General features: G+C 32.8%; 1 protein-coding gene across 4 annotated transcripts; it reads left to right on the plus strand.

The window, feature by feature from the left end:
- The first annotated feature begins 402 nt into the window (after positions 1–402).
- LOC110620578 (protein SEMI-ROLLED LEAF 2) lies at positions 403–15,855 on the plus strand. 4 transcript variants are annotated; one of them, XM_043958720.1, is made up of 21 exons: positions 403–492; positions 831–1,152; positions 3,855–3,929; positions 4,584–4,699; positions 5,687–5,801; positions 6,226–6,354; positions 6,796–6,843; positions 6,963–7,195; positions 7,346–7,542; positions 7,832–8,124; positions 8,628–8,777; positions 8,872–9,270; positions 10,928–11,077; positions 11,633–11,705; positions 12,619–12,746; positions 12,862–13,059; positions 13,171–13,275; positions 13,383–13,505; positions 13,619–13,816; positions 13,889–15,000; positions 15,142–15,855. In XM_043958720.1, the coding sequence occupies exons 2-20, from the start codon at positions 1,006–1,008 to the stop codon at positions 14,051–14,053; spliced, it is 3,042 nt and encodes a 1,013-aa protein (XP_043814655.1). In that variant the 5' UTR covers positions 403–492; positions 831–1,005; the 3' UTR covers positions 14,054–15,000; positions 15,142–15,855. The 4 variants fall into 4 exon arrangements, with proteins under 4 accessions (XP_043814655.1, XP_043814656.1, XP_043814654.1 ...); XM_043958721.1 differs by lacking the exon at positions 403–492 and having other exon boundaries at positions 755–1,152; positions 13,889–14,192; positions 14,288–15,000; XM_043958719.1 differs by lacking the exon at positions 403–492 and having other exon boundaries at positions 756–1,152; positions 13,889–14,188; positions 14,288–15,000.
- Positions 15,856–20,984: the final 5,129 nt, after the last annotated feature.

Genomic DNA, 20,984 nt, shown 5'->3' on the forward strand with positions numbered 1-20,984 from the left:
AAATATATAACTTTATTTAAAATTTCACAACTTTATAGATAATTTAAGAGGTTGCAAAAAATGATGATTCCACCATCAAACATTTTTTATATCTTTTCCTAAAAGTAATTAATAATAAATACAAATTTACTAACTTAATGAAAAAAAAAAGCAATATCTTTTTGCCTAATTATAAAAAAAAATACTGATTTAAAAGAAAAAGTAAATTATACACTTAAATAAAAAAATAAATTATATTCATTACAAATGCTAAAAAAATATTAATTTAAAAAATGTTTTAGTGCAAGAAAATATAATTTTAGTATTTATAATTTTATCAATATTACTATTGGATTAAAATTAAGTAACCATAGAAAATGTTATTTTAAATATAAATAAGTTTCCTCAATTTTGGAGGAGAGAGAAAGATAGTCTCATTAAATTTAGCAGTGTCTAAAAATTACTGAATAATGGCTGCCTCATTTGCATGGCCTAGAGCTATTCCAGCATCTGGTAAGCTCTCCTTGGTTCTGAATCTAGAGGTAAAATCTTTTCAATTCCATGCTTTTCAAAAATTTTCTCCATCTTCATCATACTTTGCTTCAATTTTTACCTTTTTTTCCCTTTCTATTTTATTAGTTGTAGGATTATTCGTGTAAATAATTATTAGGATTTGATTCTTCCTTCATTTCTTTCATTTTTATAGGATCATTTGCAATTTAGGTTGTTTTGGTTGCTCATCGGTATTAGTGTTCATCGGGCAATTCCTTTTTTCTTTTTCAGTTTAAATAGCGGAATATCATCGAGCATGTAATCTGCATTATTTAGTGATTGCAAAATGTTGATTACAGGCTGGTAGTTCAAATTCGAGGCCTGCCAATTTGAGTTTAGACACTTTCTTTCCCTTCTTGATGCCAAAACCTAACTTTGTTTGGTTTAGAAGGGAAAGAAAGAAAACATTTTGAGGGAAGTCGAAGTCGATCGATTCATTTGGAATTTTGTATATTTGTTTTCTGAAATCTGCAAATGAGCGCAATTTCTGGTTGCCTCTCGAGGCATGTGTTTCCTGCATGCGATAGCCTTTGTTTCTTTTGCCCTGCAATGAGGACAAGGTCTAGACAACCAATCAAGAGGTACAAGAAAATTATGGCTGGTATTTTTCCTCGAAACCAGGTTAGTATAATCTTTTAAGTTTTGTATGCTTTTTTGTTTTTTATTTTTCAAAAAATATTTATTCTACTCTGATCGATTATTGAATTCGATACATAAATAAATTCTTAAAAATGAATCGGGTACATTTAAAATTTTTTTTTATATTTATTTATCTTATAAATAATATATTTGCTAATGTTTTACTTTCATTTTTGTATTTTAATTAATTTATACAATGCAATTACGGGTTTGGAACCAAACTATTTCTGAAGCTATTTTGTTAGCATTAGTAGAGTTGGTTAGGATTGCAGTAGGGTGGTATCAACCCTCCATCTCCACCAGGTTTAGATTTGGGGTTGGGGCTTCGGCCGGATGAGTTGCCATGAGCCTTTTTATTTTAATTTATCAATATAAATATATATGTTTATTAAAAATAAATTATATATTAGAAATGTAATTTTTAAAAAAAATTAATATCATTTTATATAAATATTCAGGAAAATTTATTAAATTAAGGTCAGTCCTCTGAATACAACCAATGTAGAACTCAAGTGAAATAATTTAAAGTAACATTAGAAGACAAAATAAAATAAAATAATAAAAATAATATATATATATATATATATATTAAATTATAAAAAATAAATTACACTTTAATCTTTAAATTTTAGCATAATTAACCTATCAATTCGTTTATTTTTAAAATTGAATATTTAAATCTCTCTCCGTTCAAATTAGAATTCTTTTATTCATTTTTGTCATTAAAATTATAAAAATATCGGTATTACCTTTTTTAAATAGATAAATTAGACTTGAGTCTTTGAATTTTAACATAATTAATGAATCGATTTTTATATTTTAAAAAACGTACACTTAAATCCCTCTATAATTAGTCTGTTTTCATCTATTATGATTTAAACATTTTAATCCTTCATATTTTTATTCGAAATAATACTTAAATTCTTATTAACTTTTATCTATAAAAAGTATATTTTAAATTTTTATAAAAAGTATTTTAAAAATAAATTATAATTTCATTCACTAGTTTTGAACCAATATTTATAATGGAGAAAGATTTAAAGTTTTAATTTTAAAAATATAAGAACCGATCCATCACTTACGCTAAAATTTAAGAATAAAAGTGTAGTTTATATAATATAAAATTATCCACTGTATTAGAAAATATTTAAGTGTTTATGAGAATATTTTAGGTATTTAGGTATTTAAAATATTTATTTTTTATTTAACCGGTTGATTAACGAAATTATAAATGCAAGGTAGATAAATTAATTATATAAAAATTTAAATATTTAATTTTAAAAATATAAAAATTAATTCATTAATATTAAAATTTAAAAATTAAAGTGTAATTTATTTAATTATAAAATATTTATATATTTAAATATATAAAACTAATATTTTTTTCATAAAAATAAAAACAAAAACAAAATATTAATGTTCCAGAAAGAACTTCACCCCTCCTCACTCCATATAAAATCCAAACAGAGCGAGATCAATAAAAAGTGATCAAGTATAGGGCGGAGCGGGTTTGAAATAAGTCGTTATTCTTGAAGGAAATTTTATTTCTCTAACAAGGATAAATATTGACCAGGTGAAGGAGCTAGAGTCGGGATTTTGAGACATCGCATGATACTTAACTTTATTTTAATTTTTAATTAATTTTCTAATATGCAAAAAAGTAATTGTAAATAGCAAGACACTTCAAAAATTATGATAAGCTATTTTTTTTTCAATCTTAAGAATATTCTTGATTTTTCTAATGTAAACATATTTATTTTTATATAGAAATAATTTGAGTTTAAAAATATGATAAAGTAATCTTTTTGAAGTAATATTTTAAGAATTTCAAAAATATGTTTTCAGATTTTCTGCAGGTGCCTAGATATTTAAAAGTACTTTGCGTATATTGAAAATGAATTATCTTCCAAATGCAAAGTCATGATTTTGATTGTTATTTTCATTTTAAAATTATTTTTAATACATATAAAAATTAATTTTAAATAGCTAAATACTTTTGAAAATTATGGAAAAGTTATTTTTAGAATTGTAATAGTAGTTTTAATCTTTCTAACATAAAAACTAAACTAAATGCATAAATAATGAGTATTATTGGGCATTCAAACACTAAATTTAGTTTACTTTCTGCATCATTGGACTCTGAGATTTTTCGGATTGAGAATCTGATCAATCTCTTATGAAGATCTTATATTTATTCCACAGATAATATTTTTCTAAGATTTTTTTTTTATTTTATAGTATTTGGGCACTTAAGGAAATTAGTGACTAGAAAATATTTTTTAAATTAAAAAAAAATTAAACAATTATAAGAGCCATTTTTAAAAAAAAAAAAAAGAAAGAAAAAGTCTCGTAACACTATTAGACTGTTTTTCTTATTAACATTATTTGTTCTTTAACATTGTAACTAATGAAAAATAAAATTACTTTATTGAAAAATAATTTTTTAAAAAAATATTTTCTAAATACAAATTTTTTTTACAAACTAAATATGTTTTTAATATGCAAAAGTATTTCCTTTTAAGTCATTTTTCTGTTTTTTTTTTAAATAAAATAAAAAAAAGTGTTTGACTTAATTTATAAGCTGGTCAACTAAAAACAGCATAATGCATATCAATTTTCATTTTTGTTCAACCTTGAAGTACATCATTGTTTATCAATTTTGTGTTATAAAAATTGAATGGCAGGGAGATGGACCAAATGAACGGATGATAGGAAAACTATGTGAATATGCTGCTAAAAATCCTTTGCGCATCCCAAAGGTATTAATTTGCTATTAGTATTGTTTCAAAAAAAACAAAGAAAAAAAAAATCATCTCTATTTTATGTTTGGACAATTGAATTAATTGCATAATCTGATCTTTAGCATAATATCAAATGCCAATTTATCTTGCATTAAGGGAAATGGATTGTGAAATCTAAGAATAATTTTAATCATAAACTAGTAATGAAACACTAAAATCTTGGTGGAAAACCAGTTGGTGGTTCTTAATTAAAGAATTATTAATCATTTAAAAACCAAATCTATGGACGGTACTGGTTGAAATATCTGCAGTGAATATTTTTCTCTAATTACATGAACAATAAATATTATTGAAAGAAAATAAAAAATGTGAAAGTATTTTTCAAAATTTTAAGTTATAGATTTCCACGCATTACTTAGCTAATATTTGATAATTTTCTTTATTATCACTGATAAGATAATAATATCGATAGGAAAAACTCTAATACTATTTAAACAAAATAAATTCGATCCAGCCCATTTTCAAAAAAAAAATAATTATAAGATGACAATATTAACAATTTCAATCAAGCCCTTTCAGTGGACTGTTTGCTGATAATATTATTGAAGTTATCTCCACTGATGCAATTTTCATATTTTTTTGGTAAATGGAAATCATTGATTTGCTGATCAGATGGCAGATTCGCTAGAACAAAGATGTTACAAGGAATTGAGGAATGAGAACTATCAATCTGCAAAAATTGTGATGTGCATTTACAAGAAATTGCTGATATCTTGTAAGGAGCAAATGTGAGTTCATTCTTCTTCTATTTTTATGCCTTTATTCGTATTTTGTGTAAAATTAGAACTTAACATACTATCATAGATATCCAATTGTTAGCAAATATTTTGTTAGATTATGGACTCATTTGTTACCTGCCTTTTTAATTAAAAAAAAAAAAAGTCAAATTCTTGCATCAATTCATAATTTTATATAAATATTTCAAGTTGAACCAGTTTGTTAAAATTTTTAATTTTTATTGAAGTAAGGTTAAAATTGAAACTGCACATAGATGTTTGGATTTTTTTGGTTATTTGACTTAAATTTAAAAAAATAAAATAAAATCTTTGGATATTTCAAAATTGAGTACAAATCACTCCTCGTCAATGTAAATATCAATATGTTTTGAGTGCAGTAATAAAACTGATTGCAGTCCTAAGAGAAAAACTCAGGTTGGATATTTGTAGAAGACATTATTGATAGAAACAATCATAAATCCTAAAAAGATTAATCTTCTGCAAATTGTAAAATAAATTTGGAATGATATTTGATGAATAAAAAAGGAATAAATTTTCTTAATTGATAATTAAAAAAATTACAAGGACATGTATGCTAAAAAGTTGACTCTTTTTTGTTTGCATACAGCTTCTTCCTGGATTAGTGTTGGATTTCACTCTTGTATCTATTGGAAAAGTTCAATTTAGCCATCCAAAATTTTCAATTTAAGCTCCAAAATAAAGAAACCCAAAAAATTAACCTATCAATAAATTTAGCCCAAAATTTTTTAATTTTAGCATAAATTGAGCTATTAACTAATTTAGATGGGCTACATTTAATTCTTTCAATAAATAAAAGAATATAACTCAACATATAGCTTTTCTTTTTTTTGCTTTCTAGCTAGACTCAAATATCAACTATTAAAATTGGCCTACTTGTTTTGTTTTGTTTTCTTTATTCTGCTTTTCTCTCTTCCTCCACATCATGTGGCTGCTTATGAATATGGGAGTATTTCACAGGCCTCTGTTTGCAAGTAGCTTACTCAGCGTCATGCATATTCTATTGGATCAAACACGGCAGGACGAACTACAAATTATAGGATGTGAGGCTCTCTTTGACTTTGTTAATAATCAGGTTAGTGCTATTCAGTGCCCGCTACATTTGTTTGAAACGATTCATTTATAAAAATGGAATTCAGATGAAATTCTAACAAAATCATAATACCATTTTTTTCAAGTTAAAAAAAATTAATTTATAAAATAAATCAATTTAATAAAATTTTTGTGAAATTTTTTATTTTAACCACAAAGTAAAAGTTGTTATGTTTAGCTTCCGCTGCTACATAAAATATGGGCTAAAAAAGCCAAAATACTCCTAAACTATACAATGAAAGTCAAATATATCAAATTTCAAGTTTCTGCCTAAATTTGTTTTTGGATCATTATTAAAATGTCAAATAAGCTTACTGACTTTTTATCATATTATATATGTTAAGCTTCTGATTTCTCCAATGGGAAGCCTTAAACTCATTTCTTCTAAATAAAAGTTTTTTTGACAGATTGATGGAACTTATATGTTTAATTTAGAAGGATTTGTTCCAAAGCTGTGTCAATTAGCTCAAGAAGTGGGAGAAGTTAAAAGGGCACGAGGTCTACGTTCAGCATCACTGCAAGCCCTTTCTTCCATGGTATTCCTTACATGTCACTACTATAATTTTATTTTGAGAGTTTAACTAATTTATAAGTTAAGACAAATGCTCTCTGATTATTGGGTTGTTGCATCTAAGTAGCTAAGCTTGGCCTTAGGAATAGAAGCTGCTTTGATCTTGCTTTGACAATGTTAGTACAGTTATATACAGAAAAAAAAAATGTAACTATTTTAGACTCTACTTAAATGAATGTCTTGAGAATTGTAATACATGTGTGCTTATAATTTTGGGTTTATACAGTAACTTTAAGTACGAAATACTTTAGAACATATTTGGCACGGATTCGAATTAATTGAGCAAGTGGTCTTTGGATAGCAGATGATATATACCAAAAGGAATCTCTTACATCATTATAGATACTTTCTTAATCATTCTAACACTGCAAGGAATTTTTTTCTTTTCTTTTTGGTGTGTGTATAGGTTTGGTTTATGGGTGAACACTCCCATATTTCGGTGGAGTTTGACAATGTAAGCAAATCTTATATTATTGAATTCATTTGATGTCTCATTATATATGCTTTACATAACTTTATTAAGTAACATTGGTTAGTTTATGTAACTAATATACAATTCATATGATTGAACAGATAGTTTCAGTTGTATTGGAAAACTATGGAGATCAAAAGCTGGAAGACTGTGGAGATATTAAGAAAAATTGTGAGAACGTGGACACAGACAAGGAAGGTCCTCAGGATAAGTGGGTACAAGAAGTGCTAAAAAATGAAGGCCATCCAATTCAAGACAGTTCAGCTGAAGTAATCAGAAGGATTCCTTCTTGGAGAACAATTGTAAATGAAAAAGGAGAAGTAAATGTGACAGCGTAATCTCTTGGCACTCCTTTAAATATGTAAACTATTTTTATAATTGTTCCGACGGGTACTTGAACTTAGGAGTCGAGACGTCACAGCTCCGAGAAAACTCTAGTGCGAATGAGCTGAAGTCTATTGACGAGTCATTCGATTTTTTGCAGGGAAGATGCTTGTAATCCCACATTTTGGTCCGGCGTGTGCTTGCATAACATGGCCCAGCTAGGCATGGAGGTCACAAACATTCGGCGTGTATTGGAGTCTGTGTTCCGCTACTTTGATTGTTCAAATCTCTGGTCTCTTGACTATGGTCTTGCTTTCCCAGTCTTAAAAGATATGCAGTTTTTAATGGACGATTCTGGTGAGTGAAGAATCTGTAAATTCCCACATTAGTTTTGGATAGGATAAACTCTCTTAACCTGCCTCACGAGCTCACTTTTGACTGTGTAAGATCCAGTACACACTTATTAATTTTGATATTTTTATAAAAAAAAAAATTGACCCTGAAAGAATTTGTAAAAATATAAAATTTTACTTCAATTTCCAAATTTTTAAACACAGAATGTTCTGTTTTAAAATTCTTTGATTTTAGTCATTGCTTGATAATTGACTAACCAAGCCCTTATTATTTCCTCTGTGTGTATTCAAAGGGCAAAATCCACACGTTCTGCTGTCCACACTGATTAAGCATCTTGATCACAAAAATGTCCTTAAAGAACCTGACATGCAGCTCGAGATTGTTGAGGTTACAACCTCTCTTGCTAAAAATGCAAAGGTTGAATCTTCTGTTGCAATAATCGGTGCAGTGAGTGATCTTATGAGGCATTTGCGGAAGAGCATACATTGCTCACTTGATGATACAGATCTGGGAGCTGACGTAAAACAATGGAACAAAACCTTTAGAGAAGCGGTGGATAAATGCCTTGTAGAATTAACGTCTAAGGTGACTCTCATTTCCAGTTGTTTTGAAACATTTTCTTGCTAAATTACTTCATTATTATGTGCTTTGATCTGAAATTGTGACGCTTAGGTTTTGAATTGTTTCTCATTTTCATTATTTCAAATATGTTGTTAAAAATTGAGGAGAATTCTGTGTATGTTAGACATTAATTCATTTCTAATACGGATTCTATAAGTAATGGTGTTGTTTTACACACTAGATTCGGATCAACCTCTGATACTATATTAAATTTGGAGAGAGTGATAAGAATATTACACATTAATTCATTTTGAAAATGGGTTTATACAAGAGGTTGAGTTGTTTTACATGTTGAAGTGACTATGCTATTTAATGTTGCAATCCAACCGTTCTTATTTTGCTCCTTTCATGTATTTTTATATGGAACCAGGATTAACGGATATGCCTGTGTAGTAGAAAAAAATTTTCTGGTGTTGGTTATTACTGGATTTTCAAAGACATAAAAACTGGATGCTACTGGTAAACAGGTTGGAGATGCGGGCCCGATCCTTGATGTTATGGCTGTGATGTTGGAGAATATATCTACAATTACAGTTATAAGCAAAACAACAATTTCAACAGTTTATCGAACTGCTCAAATTGCAGCTTCAATACCAAATTTGATGTATCAAAACAAGGCAAGTAGCAACATCTTGCTTTTTATTGTGCAAGTTTATTGCCTACCTTTTTTTTTCGTGGCTTATTTTTATACATGGTTCTTCTATTTTTCAGGCATTCCCCGAGACTTTATTTCATCAGTTAATCCCAGTTATGCTCCATCCTGACCATGAAATACGAATTGGAGCCCACCGCATCTTTTCTGTTGTTCTAGTGCCATCTTCAGTTTCCCCTTGTAGTTCCTCACCTAATTCTGAATCAAAGAATGGCTTTAATCGTAGAACGCTTTCAAGAACTGGTACTGTCTTTTCTTCCTCAGCTGCTCTTTTTGAGAAGCTAAGGAAAGAGATGACCTCCTTCAAGGAAAGGTCTCACCAAGACAACAAAGAAAATGTTGTAGAGGGTGAAAAAATGAGAAACGGTAGAATTAATAGTTTGAAGTTCTCATACAGTATTAAGAATTCTCTTGGACCTACAACAACAGATGAAAATCCAGAGAGCAGTAAGGAAACAGTAAGTTATGGAAATTCCATCCACATTGAAATTTATCATCTCTGTTATGGTCATGGTTGCTTGTTCATCTATCTCTCCATTTCATATCTACACTCAATTCAAATCATACTGTGGCTCATGTTTAACTGTCAGCATGCATTACAGATATGGTCATAATTGCATTTGTTGCCTAGCTTTTTTAGCATAATCCTGAGACTGACCCTAAGGATAATTGTAAAATTCAAATACTTTCTTCTTTTATTGATGCTAATTTCATGTGTTAACAAACCGCAGCATTTATGTATTGGAAATCCTTCTTTTAATCTTGGCATTAATGAGCCTCAGCAAAAAAAAAGGTATAGCAAAGTCTTTTACAAAATTGTTCATCAGTTTATCAGTGGAACTGGTGAAGTGATTTGTGACCCTTATTGCTTAATGCGTTTGATTTCTAAAAATGCCCAAGTTACTATATTGTGAACAATTACCTGCCAAATCATTAATTAATTACCATAGTGATTTTTTTTTTCATCATTTCCATACAAGTTCAATCATACTACATTCATTTATTCAATAAAATGGGCGAGGGGAAACTTGTTTTGGTTGAGGTAGCAAATTGGCTGGTTTATAGACTCTTGAGCATGGACTAGACAATTATGAGTTTGATTTGGTTAGAAAACACTTTTTAGAATAAATAAAGAAAAAAAATCGTACAGAAATTTTAATAATCAATTTTATATTATTCACAGTACGGTTACTGATTTTTAGAGCTGAGGAAAAGTAAAATCAACTTGTGTTTATCTATTTTAAGTATAGGGTAATTTTGTATTTTACACCCTCCATTTCCTTCAAACATCCAAAACTTTCTTTCCTTTCTTTCCTCCCCTTCCCCTCTCCTTTAAAGAAGGTTAGATTTTATTATTTCCTTTCTTTTCCTTCCCTTCCCCTCTCCAATCCTTTACTTTAATAAACCTCTCATCTCTTATTTTTAATGTAAAATTTGCATATTTGATCATGAACAACAATCTTTAATAGATTAATTATCGGTAAACATGTTGAAGAATTTTTAAATAGATATTCTGATTAATTGTGTGAGTGATTCATTTACAGCTTTTGACTGAATTATTACATACTATCTATATAATTATTTTAGACTCAAATGAACTAAAGCATTTGTAGACAAATTAAGAATTTGCTGTAAGATATTATTTTGTTGTTACATATTTATCAGCAATCTGTAACCTTTATTTAAAACCTGTTTAAAAGTCAAATGTGGAAGTACTCAATTTTTTTTTTACTCATTTAATGAGCAAGCCAATTTTGAACGAGACTATATTTGACTCAACTTCTTTAGTGAATGAGTTGTGATTGAACTTAAATTTAAAACTAGTATATCATGTCAACATGGACATGCACATAAACAAAAATGGCTTGGCTTAGCTTATTTGCAGCTTTTGAGCTTCAATTGCAAGACTTATTGGTAGGAATTAGGCCCTAGCCTCATACATCACGCTATGCAGATATCAGAAGCAGTTTGTCTGCCGCCTGTGATTCCTATTTTGATGCATGGTTATATGTTGAATGATTCAAATGATTATTCTGCAATAGGTCACAGTAAACTGGTCCTTGTTTAGTCCATCATATATATATGTAAATGAATCTTCTATCCATTGAACCTCAGGAAGCTGGTTGTCTAAGGCTGAGTAGCCGTCAGATTAGCCTGTTGCTGACATCAATTTGGGCACAGTCCATTTGTCCAACAAATACACCTGAAAACTATGAAGCAATTGCTCATACATATGCCCTGGTTTTGATATTCTCTCGATCCAAGGTAATTTTCTTGCCTGATATTTCTTGATGACTGTCTTTTGACGCAAGCCAGTGATGATAGCTTTTGAAAGATGTTACAATTGGATTTCAGTTTCACCATCTACTTCGTCTGTCAATGAGTTTCAAACTCTCTCTCTCTCTAGTATAATATAATATATACATATATGAAAATCCTGCTAAATAGATTTGTGTATTGACATAAGTATTTTATCTGCTAGGATTTTCTTTCCTTTTTGTTGTTTCACTTAACAAACAGAAATGTGCTTCATCTTCATAGTTGCTGCTTGCTGCACCATGATCAATAGTTGCTGCTATAATAGACTTGGTTATGGAGGAATTTAATTGAGATATAAATATCATCCACAAACTTTGATAGTTCTTCAGTGAGAATTGATGTGAATTCTTATTTTCTAACAATATGAATTTTATTGTTGATCATATATGCTGTTCCAAAATGGCTCCCCATCAATTTTAAGTTGGATAATTTAGCACCACCTTTTTTGTTTTTCCATTTTGTAGTTGCTTTTTTCATTTTATACCTTATCTTGTTTCACAGAATTCCAGTAACGAGTCTTTAATTCAAAGCTTTCAGCTTGCGTTTTCCTTAAGAAATATAGCTCTTAATGGAGGTAAGTTCCTCAAGTTTTTATATTCTACTTTTAGTTTGCAGATCTAATAGCTTTGGATCGAAACTAGTGAATGGCTTGTTTCAGGCATGATTAGTGTTCATGATGGACAATAAGTTATTTTCAAAGACAAAGCTAATAAGGCTCAATTCAGTTGTAAGAGTACTACATAAGAAATGATTTTGTGCAAGATAATCCAATGGTCAATGATCCAGACTAAGAAATTAGAAAATAGAATGTATTTCTGATGTGAACTCATTCAATATGTTGATTGGAGTATGGATGCTCTCTTTCCTTAAAATAGGCTACTTAAATCAATAACTTACTAATCTGATATGACACATTTCTTCTCCATGGTCTCCTACATGGGATCATGCAACTTCTCAATGATTTTCAACTCATTCAAAATAAATTGGCTTCGTGACTAATTCGAAGAAGAAAAACTCCTACCCAACAATATAGTAATAATAATAATAATGATAATTTGTCCCTGCAAAAGAAATTTATACCACCTTTGTTTCTATCTCAATGAGTTAACAGCTTTTACTGCATTTGGATATTTGATGAATATCATATTTGTGGTTATAATTTTGAAAAGTGCATGGCATGGAGCTTTTACAAAATGGCACCTTGATGATGAGATTTCCTGACAACTCATGCTCTTTACAAGCTCTGATTGTTGTGAACTGCATGAAATATCATCAAATAAATATGTGTTTGTCTTGGTCAACTTAGTTTTTACCATTAATGAACTTTTTTTGGTGTCAGTGGTTGACGCATAATTAGATTGAACTGCATTATTCCCTGTTATTGTCCATGTACCTTTTTAGTGAAGAGCAAGGGATCAACAATTCAAACTTTGCATTCCAACTGACAGCTATTCATCAGAAAATTATTTTTACTTATTTTTCGTCAGGGTCACTCTCACCATCACAGCGTAGATCCCTCTTTACTTTGGCAACTTCAATGATTTTCTTTTCTTCAGAAGCATACAATATTGTCCCACTTGTTAAGTGCGCCAAGGTGGTGCTTACAGAAAAAATGGTATGTGAATTATTGGTGATGAAGTTTCAGTGTTTACTTTTTGAGCATATATTAGGCAGCCACTTCGAAGTTTCTATGTCCTATTTGACTTGACATGGATATATGCTTGAACCAGGTTAATCCATTTTTACACTTGGTTGATAAGAAGTTGAAGGCTGTTAATCCTGGATATGACCATTCCTCAAATATTTATGGATCTAAGGAGGATGATGATTCGGCTTTGAAGTTTCTTTCAGAAATCAACATTACAGGAAACCAAAGCAGGGAATTCTTTGCTACTGAGATTGTCAAGCGCTTGGAAAATTTTCCCGATGTAAAGCTTTTATTTGAATTCTTTTAGTATTTTCAGCATCCTCTTAAATAAATTTTATTGTAATAGTTTACTGGATTTATAGTCAGTAATGATTAATGACTTCCTCTGTAGTCTGAACTGTCCATTGCACGCGAGCAACTCCTCAATGAATTCTCACCTGACGATGTGTGTCAACTGGGAGGGCAGTTTATGGATGCTCTACGCAAAACAGAACGGGTAGATTCAAAGATAATTCTGTTACAGTGGTCACTGCATTCCATTGTTTTCCCCATTCTTTTCAATTAATTCTTGACATATAATATGATTCTGTTGTTGCTAAGCAGGATGATTCGTTGGCAAGTATAGAAGAAGTTTTTGTAGATCCTGTAGAAGGTCAAGCAAAAGCTGATAATGAGTTGGTTTCCGAAGATCCCAATCTTATAAGCGTCAATCAGATTCTGGAATCAGTATGTTACACGCCTCCCCCCCCCCCCCCCCCTCCGACATCATGACCTTACTAGGCCTGCTTTCGGGACTTAATGGGTGCCATAAGTACTGATAGCATCCATTATTTGCACAGGTCTTGGATGCAGCACATCAAGTTGAGAGAATGTCTGTAACTGCACCTGATTTGCCTTATAAAGACATGGCCGATCACTGTGAGACACTTCTAATGGGAAAGCAAAAGAGGATGTCTAATGTGATGAGTAGCGAAATGAAGCAAGAGGAAAGTTTGATTCTCTTCTCTCCGAAGAATCATGGCGAGGAGGCAATGGTGGTAATTTCTGGTTCTTATGTTATTGTGGTTCCCATGTGTTGTCTTCTCACATAGCATAACTGAAAAATGCAGGCTAGAAATCCTTTCCTTGACCTCAACTTCACTGAAAGCTCGAAAAGCTTGTCTGTTGGGACTATTCCAATGCAATGTGCAACAGAACATCAGCAGAACTCCGACTTATTCAAGCTACCATCGCCATGCCCGTACGATAACTTCCTGAAAGCTGCTGGTTGTTGAACCTAATGAAGCATATGAGAACAGCACTTCTTCCTTAACTAGACAAGAAACTTTCAGTATTCAAGTAAACAAGCAGTTCAAAGTGTGCAGGCCTTGCGGCTACAAGAATCCGCCGTTCGAAGAACGCATTTTAGTGTATGTAAGAAGAAGCACAGATGCAAACAGGATTTGTTGAGTTTGTTGAAGTTTTCTAATTAAATTCTTTAATCTTACTTGCTTGTTTGTCTTTGCAAGATTTTGAGCTGCAATTTGCCATTGCCTTCTTCTGTACTAGCAGTTCGAAATTCTTCGCCATGTGAGAGCTTCCGATCAAGGATTCATTCCTTTTGATGTGTAAAGAACGGTTATATGTTAATGTCTAATTCTTTCCATCAATGCAATGGGATAGAGTATGTAAAATTCCAGACTTATGACTTAAATATATTATTATGGGTTAGAACTTGTACATTTTTTTATACGTTTTTAATATTTTAAATTTCAAATCATACTAAAAATATTAGTAATATGTAAGAATATAGAAATATTTATTACTTTAATGTAATACTTTTAACATTTGTAATTTTATTTAAAGTTTAAAAAATATATAATTGATTCAAAGTTAGTATGAAAATTTATATATATATGATGTTCCTGGCTTCCTTTGTCCCTCAAGACCAACAAAGGGGAATTGCAAATATTTTTATCCTGATTTTAGGCTCTGATTCATCCTTCATGATGAACTTTACAGGGTCTAGTAGTAAAATTCACATTTCATGATTGCTACTTGGCTAAACATATTAGGGTAGATACAAGTATTTGATAACTTCTTAGCTAAGTCTCTCTCTAGTTTCCATCTACAGAGAGAATCACTTTTTCTTCTGCCTAGGAGATAGCTCCCCGTTTACCATCATTTCATCGACTCCTTTCTATCCCGTCCGGGCAGAGGCATGCCTCTCCCTTTTTGAAGAGTGAGTAGTGGTTTCTTTTCTTTTTTATTTTTCTTTGTTTTTTCACAATGGATCCAACAGAGATCTTGATATTTTTTTTAGATTTGCTGCTCCTTTTATTGCTTAATCTATGCTTCTTTGGTTTTTTTTATTTGCATGCAGATGGTGAATAACCTGGGCGATTGATCTTGTTTGCTTGGAGCCACCTGCGTGTGATGATCAAACGCTATGTTTTCTTTGGATGGTGCTTTATAGATCCGCAAAGAGAGACCGGTTTTTAGGGATGGGTACCTCTTGGAGTCTTGTACTAGGTTTGCACACCATAAATAGTGACCACCCTTAAGGTTTAGATCTACCGAAGAGCTCTGCTCATCACTCCTTCCCAGTTATGCTGAAATTGTTGGTTCTTCTTCTCTTAGATTTGTCATGCCTTGGCTTGTTTGTCCGGATGCTCAAACCCTGTTTTTCTGTTCTGGTTTGTTTCTTCTGTGATGGGTTCTATTGGTTTATTGCTTGTAACAAAGGAGGTATTATAAGGCGTTCTGGTCATAGGTTTCTAAAGTTTTCCATCTTGTTTTGAGGCTTGGGGATGACCTAGTTTTCTATATTTTGCTCTCTGTTGCTTTTCATTGTTGTATTTTTCTTCGTTGGAAACTAAAGATGGTTGGCTTCTCAATCTAGAAAGGATAGCAGAGATGATGTTAGGCTCGACAATCCTGGTTCAGCTAGCTGTAGATTTTTTATGTCTGGGGCTTGGGCATCTTGTTAGGAGCTTTTGTTTTGTGTTTGATTGGCTTCAGAAGCCTCTTCAACCTTAGTTGTAATCCATATGCTTTTGAGCTTTGAGCCCATTATTAATGAAATCATTTTATCTTTGATGAAGGTGTAATGCTTATAAAGAGGTGATAAAGGTGTAAATAATGTACGAAAGCATAAGTTGAAAAACTAACCCCCTCTCTTCAAATGTCAATTTTTTTTTTCTTATATCCTAAATTGGGATATAAGGATTGGAAGGTGAGATAATTATTTTAATTTTAATATGTATTATACTAAATGGGTCCCTTGATTATGAAGATAAAAAAATAATAATAATAAATAAATAAATAAATAAATTAGCACTCCAAGGCTTAGCTTGGTGGAAAGTGCATCCTGTAGCCTTGACAGGTCTAAGGTTCGACTCCCCCGACCCCTATTTCAAAAAAAAATAAATAAATAAATTAAGTTTTCAGCCACAACCAAAGCCACTAATGTGGCTCTAATGGACCAAATCTCCTTTGATTTGGCAATCAATTGCAAGAGCCACACTCTTTCCTATAAATAGGCAACAGCTCAAGAAAATGGGAATCAAGGAAGCTCAAGTGCAAATAGCTTCAGTAATTTGAGTGTTCTTTGAGGATTTTGAGAGGTCCAAAGCATTAAAAGATAGAGATTGAGAAAAATATTTTGGGTATCTCAATACTTTGAGTGTTAGTATTTTTAAGTAGATATTATTTGTAATTTCTCCGTGGAAAAATTATTTGGAATTTTTGTATCTACTATTTATAATAGTAAAAAATTATTTGGAATTTAAGTAGATATCATTTGTAATTTCTCCGGTGGAAAAATTATTTGGAATTTAGCGGATGTGGAAAAATTATTTGGAGTTTAGAGAGTAAATTATATTAAAATTATTATTTGCTATCTATTTATTTACTTATATTTTTTTTTCTATTTTAAAAAGCGATATTTTATCAATAAGTGATATCAGAGATTAGTTTTTGTTTGAAGTGTTGCAGAAATGGAGGCAAGAATAAACAAAATGATCAACTTAAATGGCATAAATTACCACATATGAAAAACAAGATACGAGATATCTTATTTGTGATGAAAATGCATTTGTCGATATTTTCTACAACTAAACTGGAGGACAAATAGACATGAAAAGCTTAGTTTCTGTTTGAAGTGTTGCAGAAATGGAGACAAGAACAAATAAAATGATCAACTTAAATGGCACAAACTACCACATAGGAAAAACAAGATACGAGATATCCTATATGTGATGAAAATATATTTGTCAATATTTTCCACAACTAAGCTGGAGGACAAATAGACAAGAAATGGGAGTTTGAGCACGAGTACAAGCACGTGTGCGGCTTCATTCGACAATTTGTTGAAGATAATGGTTCAATCATGTTAATAATGAGACGCATGCTCGGTTGCTATGGAATAAACTTGTAACGACCCGGAAACCGGACCGCTACCGGCGCTAGGATCCAGATCGGCTTAAGGTCGCCGGGACCCGTAGCAAGCCTAACATACCTCCTATCACCTGGCCAAATCCCATACATGATCAAAACATTAACATAAAAACTTAAAACATCTGATGTATATACCGAGCTTGACTTGTATGCTACATAACTGGAAACATAAAAAACCCCCTATTAGAGCCCTCAACAAAAACTCTAGCTGGGTCAACATAACATACATCAAGCTAGGATCACATCCGATGAACCAAAACCTAACATGTGCATGCACCAGAATCATAAGCATAAGACCTCCACTAGAGTCCTCATCAAAATACTCTAGCGTGGTAAACAATCACATGCCACAAGTTTGGTTCAAACTCAACTCAACATTAAAACATAACATACATAATGTACTAAAAAGGGACTAACCAAGCCTTAGGGCCAAGCACAATACTAATCCATAAACATAACTCTACTTTACGTTACATTACATCACATTATCTTACAATACATTCTATCAATTTACATTACATGTCCACACTAACATGCTAATCTATTACAAAGCCATAACTTTTACCCTTGACGTCTTCCTGGACTACCTCTGACCTGCAAACCTGGGGGTTAGGGAGAGGGGTGAGCTAAAAAGCCTAGTGAGCAGAACATGGAAAACAGTAATAAATCATATGCTATCATGAAATGCGTCACAGCACAAACATTTCACATCACGGATGGACATGACCACCAAAACTCCCTCTGTCTGTGCCCGGCCCTCAAAGGAGCTCTTCAGGACTTTTGTAACATACATGGTGCCCGGCCCTTCGGGCTCCTCAAGACTTCTGTAACATACATAGTGCCCGGCCCTTCGGGCTCCTCACGACTTCATTATGCCCAGCCTTCGAAGGGGCTCCTCAGGACTTCATTAACATATCATATCTAGGGTTATTGGAGTCGCCTTGGTCCATCCACATCAACAATAAATTATGCAATGCAGCATATTCGTGATTTCTAATGCAAGCAACCTACTACATATACATGGTATTCATGATGCGTGAAATATGCTAAAAACATTTGAGTTAGTTCTACTCACCTCTGGCAGACGCTGGACTGACTCTGCAACAGCTAACACTGCTGGCCTCCTCGGTCCCTCGGGTCCGATCCTACACAGGTGGACTCGAATGAGGTGCCAAGCACACTCTAAACAACTCATAAACAACTCCCCAAAAACCCCCTCAAACATCCTCAAAACATGCATAGAAAATAACCATGAAAAGGCTGGACAGGGCACTTTCGGCGGCACCTTCGGCGGCCGAATGTAGGGCCCTTCCAGAGTCGAAAGCCATGCAGGTTCGGGGGCACTTTCGGCGACCGAAAGTCCTTCCAAAGCCGAAAGTCCTTCCAGAGCCGAAAGTCTGGCACCTTCGGCGGCAGGTTCGGCGGCCGAAGCCTCTCACAGATCCGAAAGTCCTAGCCTTCGGGGGCACGTTAGGCGGCCAAAGCTGCCTTCCATACAGGTTCGGTAGCCGAACATACCTTCGGCGGCCGAACCTGGTTCCTTCCGAACAGCAAGTCCGAATCCGACACAAGCAAAACCAACCTCCAAGCAACCCAAACCTCACATGCCCTCTCCCAAACATGCATACACACTCCCATATGCATAAAGGGGCATAAACTAACTTAAACCCCAACACAACATCACATAAACATACATTGGGCATAAAACCCATATAAACCCTAACATGCATATCTACCCATACTCAAGCATTAAAACTTCCTTCAAACTTACTTAAAACTTTATTAAACATAAATGAAAGCAAGGATCTACACTTACCTCTTGAAGATCGAGGGTTGGTGCGATCCCTAACTTGGAGATGGGAGGAAACAAACTCTTTGGGTCTCCAAGCTCCCAAAACTTGATTTAAGCTTTAAAACTTCAAAACCCAAAAGGAAACTCATAAAAACGTGAAGGATTTGAAGAAAGAACATGAAATCAACCAAAGGAGGACATTAACACACCTGAGCTCGAGAATGGGGAGAAAACTCGCCCATTTTTTATCTGAGGGCCTTTTATAGGTGGCCAATCAACCACCTTCGGCGGCCTAAGCTATCTTCACAGCTCCACCACCTTCGGCAGCCTAACTTGCCTCCTAAACTATCCCATGTTCGGCGACCGAACTTGAGGTTCGACGGCCGAACCTGGTTTCTTCCCTCAAAACCTTCGGAGGCCTAAAGCACTCCCGAAACAGCCCCATGTTCGGCGGCCGAACCTGGGTCCTTCCTCCTTGGCCTATTCTTTTCAAAACTCCATTTCTTTTCCATTTAAAACCATAAAAACATGAAAATCATTTTGAAGAAACATTTTAGAAACAGATTTTACCCCTCTAGAAGACTCTGGCATCTTCAAAATTCCAGATTCCAACGAAGATTCAGCCGGAAGGTAGGGATTCTGATGCCGAAATCTAGCCGGGTATTACAAAACTCGAGGAGTTGTACGCATAACAAATCAGTAATAATAAATTATTTTATTGGAAAAAAATAATATACCCAAATTATTAGGAAGGCACTTCTATAGTAGATCACTTAAATGAGATGCAAGGGTATGTGGACCAATTGTTAGGAATGGGCATGCATGTTGAAAATAAGATGTTCGCTCTTATACTGCTTACTTTTTACCAGAGTTCTGAGAAACTTTGAAGATTTCACTTACAAACTCTGCATCAAATGGTATATTAAGTACAAATTAGGTGAAGAGTGAAATTTTGAATGAAGAGATGAGACAAAGATCATAGAGTTCAGTATTTTCTTCTCAATTAGAGGCCCTAGTTACAGAATCTAGAGGAAGAAGTCAATCTAAAGGTTCAAAGCCTATAGATAAGTATAGAGAGAAGTCAAACAAGTATGCCAATGTAGAATACCATTATTACAAGAAGAATGGTCATATCAAAATATTATGCAGGAAGTTCAAGAAGGAATAAGAGAAGGAGAAAGGCAAAGGAGTAAAGAAAGATTACAATAATGACGATGAACATTAAAGTGCCCTTGGTGAATTTAACATCGTCTGTGATGAAGATTTAGTTAGTTTGGCAACTAATGAAACCAGCTGGGTGATTGACAGCAGCGCAACTATTCATGCAACTTCTCGAAGGGGATCTTTTCCTCTTAGACACCAGGGAATGTCTGCTTAATGATAGAAAATGGGACAAAACTAGTCCTTATAGATATCAGGCATATTCCAGATATGTGGCTGAACTTAAGCTCTACAGGAAGACTTAATGATGAAGGTTTCTAAAACACATTCTCAAATGACAATTGGAAGCTCACCAAAGGCTCACTAATAGTGACTAGAGGCTCGAAGCATTCAAAGTTGTATGTGATATAGGCAAAGCTCTTCAGTAATGCTGTGAATATAGTGGAGAAAGAAGGTGTAGCTGAGTTATGGCATAAGAGACTCGGCCACATTAATGAGAAAGGGATGAAAAAATTAATAAAGAAGAATGTATTATCCGGAGTGAATGAGATGCATTTGAACAAGTATAGTGATTTTCTAGTAGGAAAGCATAGTAGAGTAGTCTCAAGAGTTCCCCTCCTTCCAGAATGAAGAACATGTTGGATATGGTACATTCAAATTTGTGCGGGTCATTCTCAAAGTCACTTGATGGTGGTCAGTACTTTGTGACTTTCATTGATGATCATACATGGGCCTACACTTTAAAGTTAAAGGATCAAGTTCTGGATGTCTTCAAGCAGTTTCATGCCTCAATTGAAAGACAGACTAAGAAGAAA

Source organism: Manihot esculenta, chromosome 8, assembly GCF_001659605.2.
Source record: "Manihot esculenta cultivar AM560-2 chromosome 8, M.esculenta_v8, whole genome shotgun sequence".
Taxonomy (NCBI): domain Eukaryota; kingdom Viridiplantae; phylum Streptophyta; class Magnoliopsida; order Malpighiales; family Euphorbiaceae; genus Manihot; species Manihot esculenta.

Coding starts and splice junctions, on each gene's coding strand:
- LOC110620578 (XM_043958720.1), top strand. CDS start 1,006: ATGAGCGCAATTTCTGGTTGCCTCTCGAGGCATGTGTTTCCTGCATGC. Junction 13,276..13,382: donor CTCTACGCAAAACAGAACGG/GTAGATTCAAAG, acceptor GTTGCTAAGCAG/GATGATTCGTTGGCAAGTAT. Junction 13,506..13,618: donor TCAATCAGATTCTGGAATCA/GTATGTTACACG, acceptor TTATTTGCACAG/GTCTTGGATGCAGCACATCA.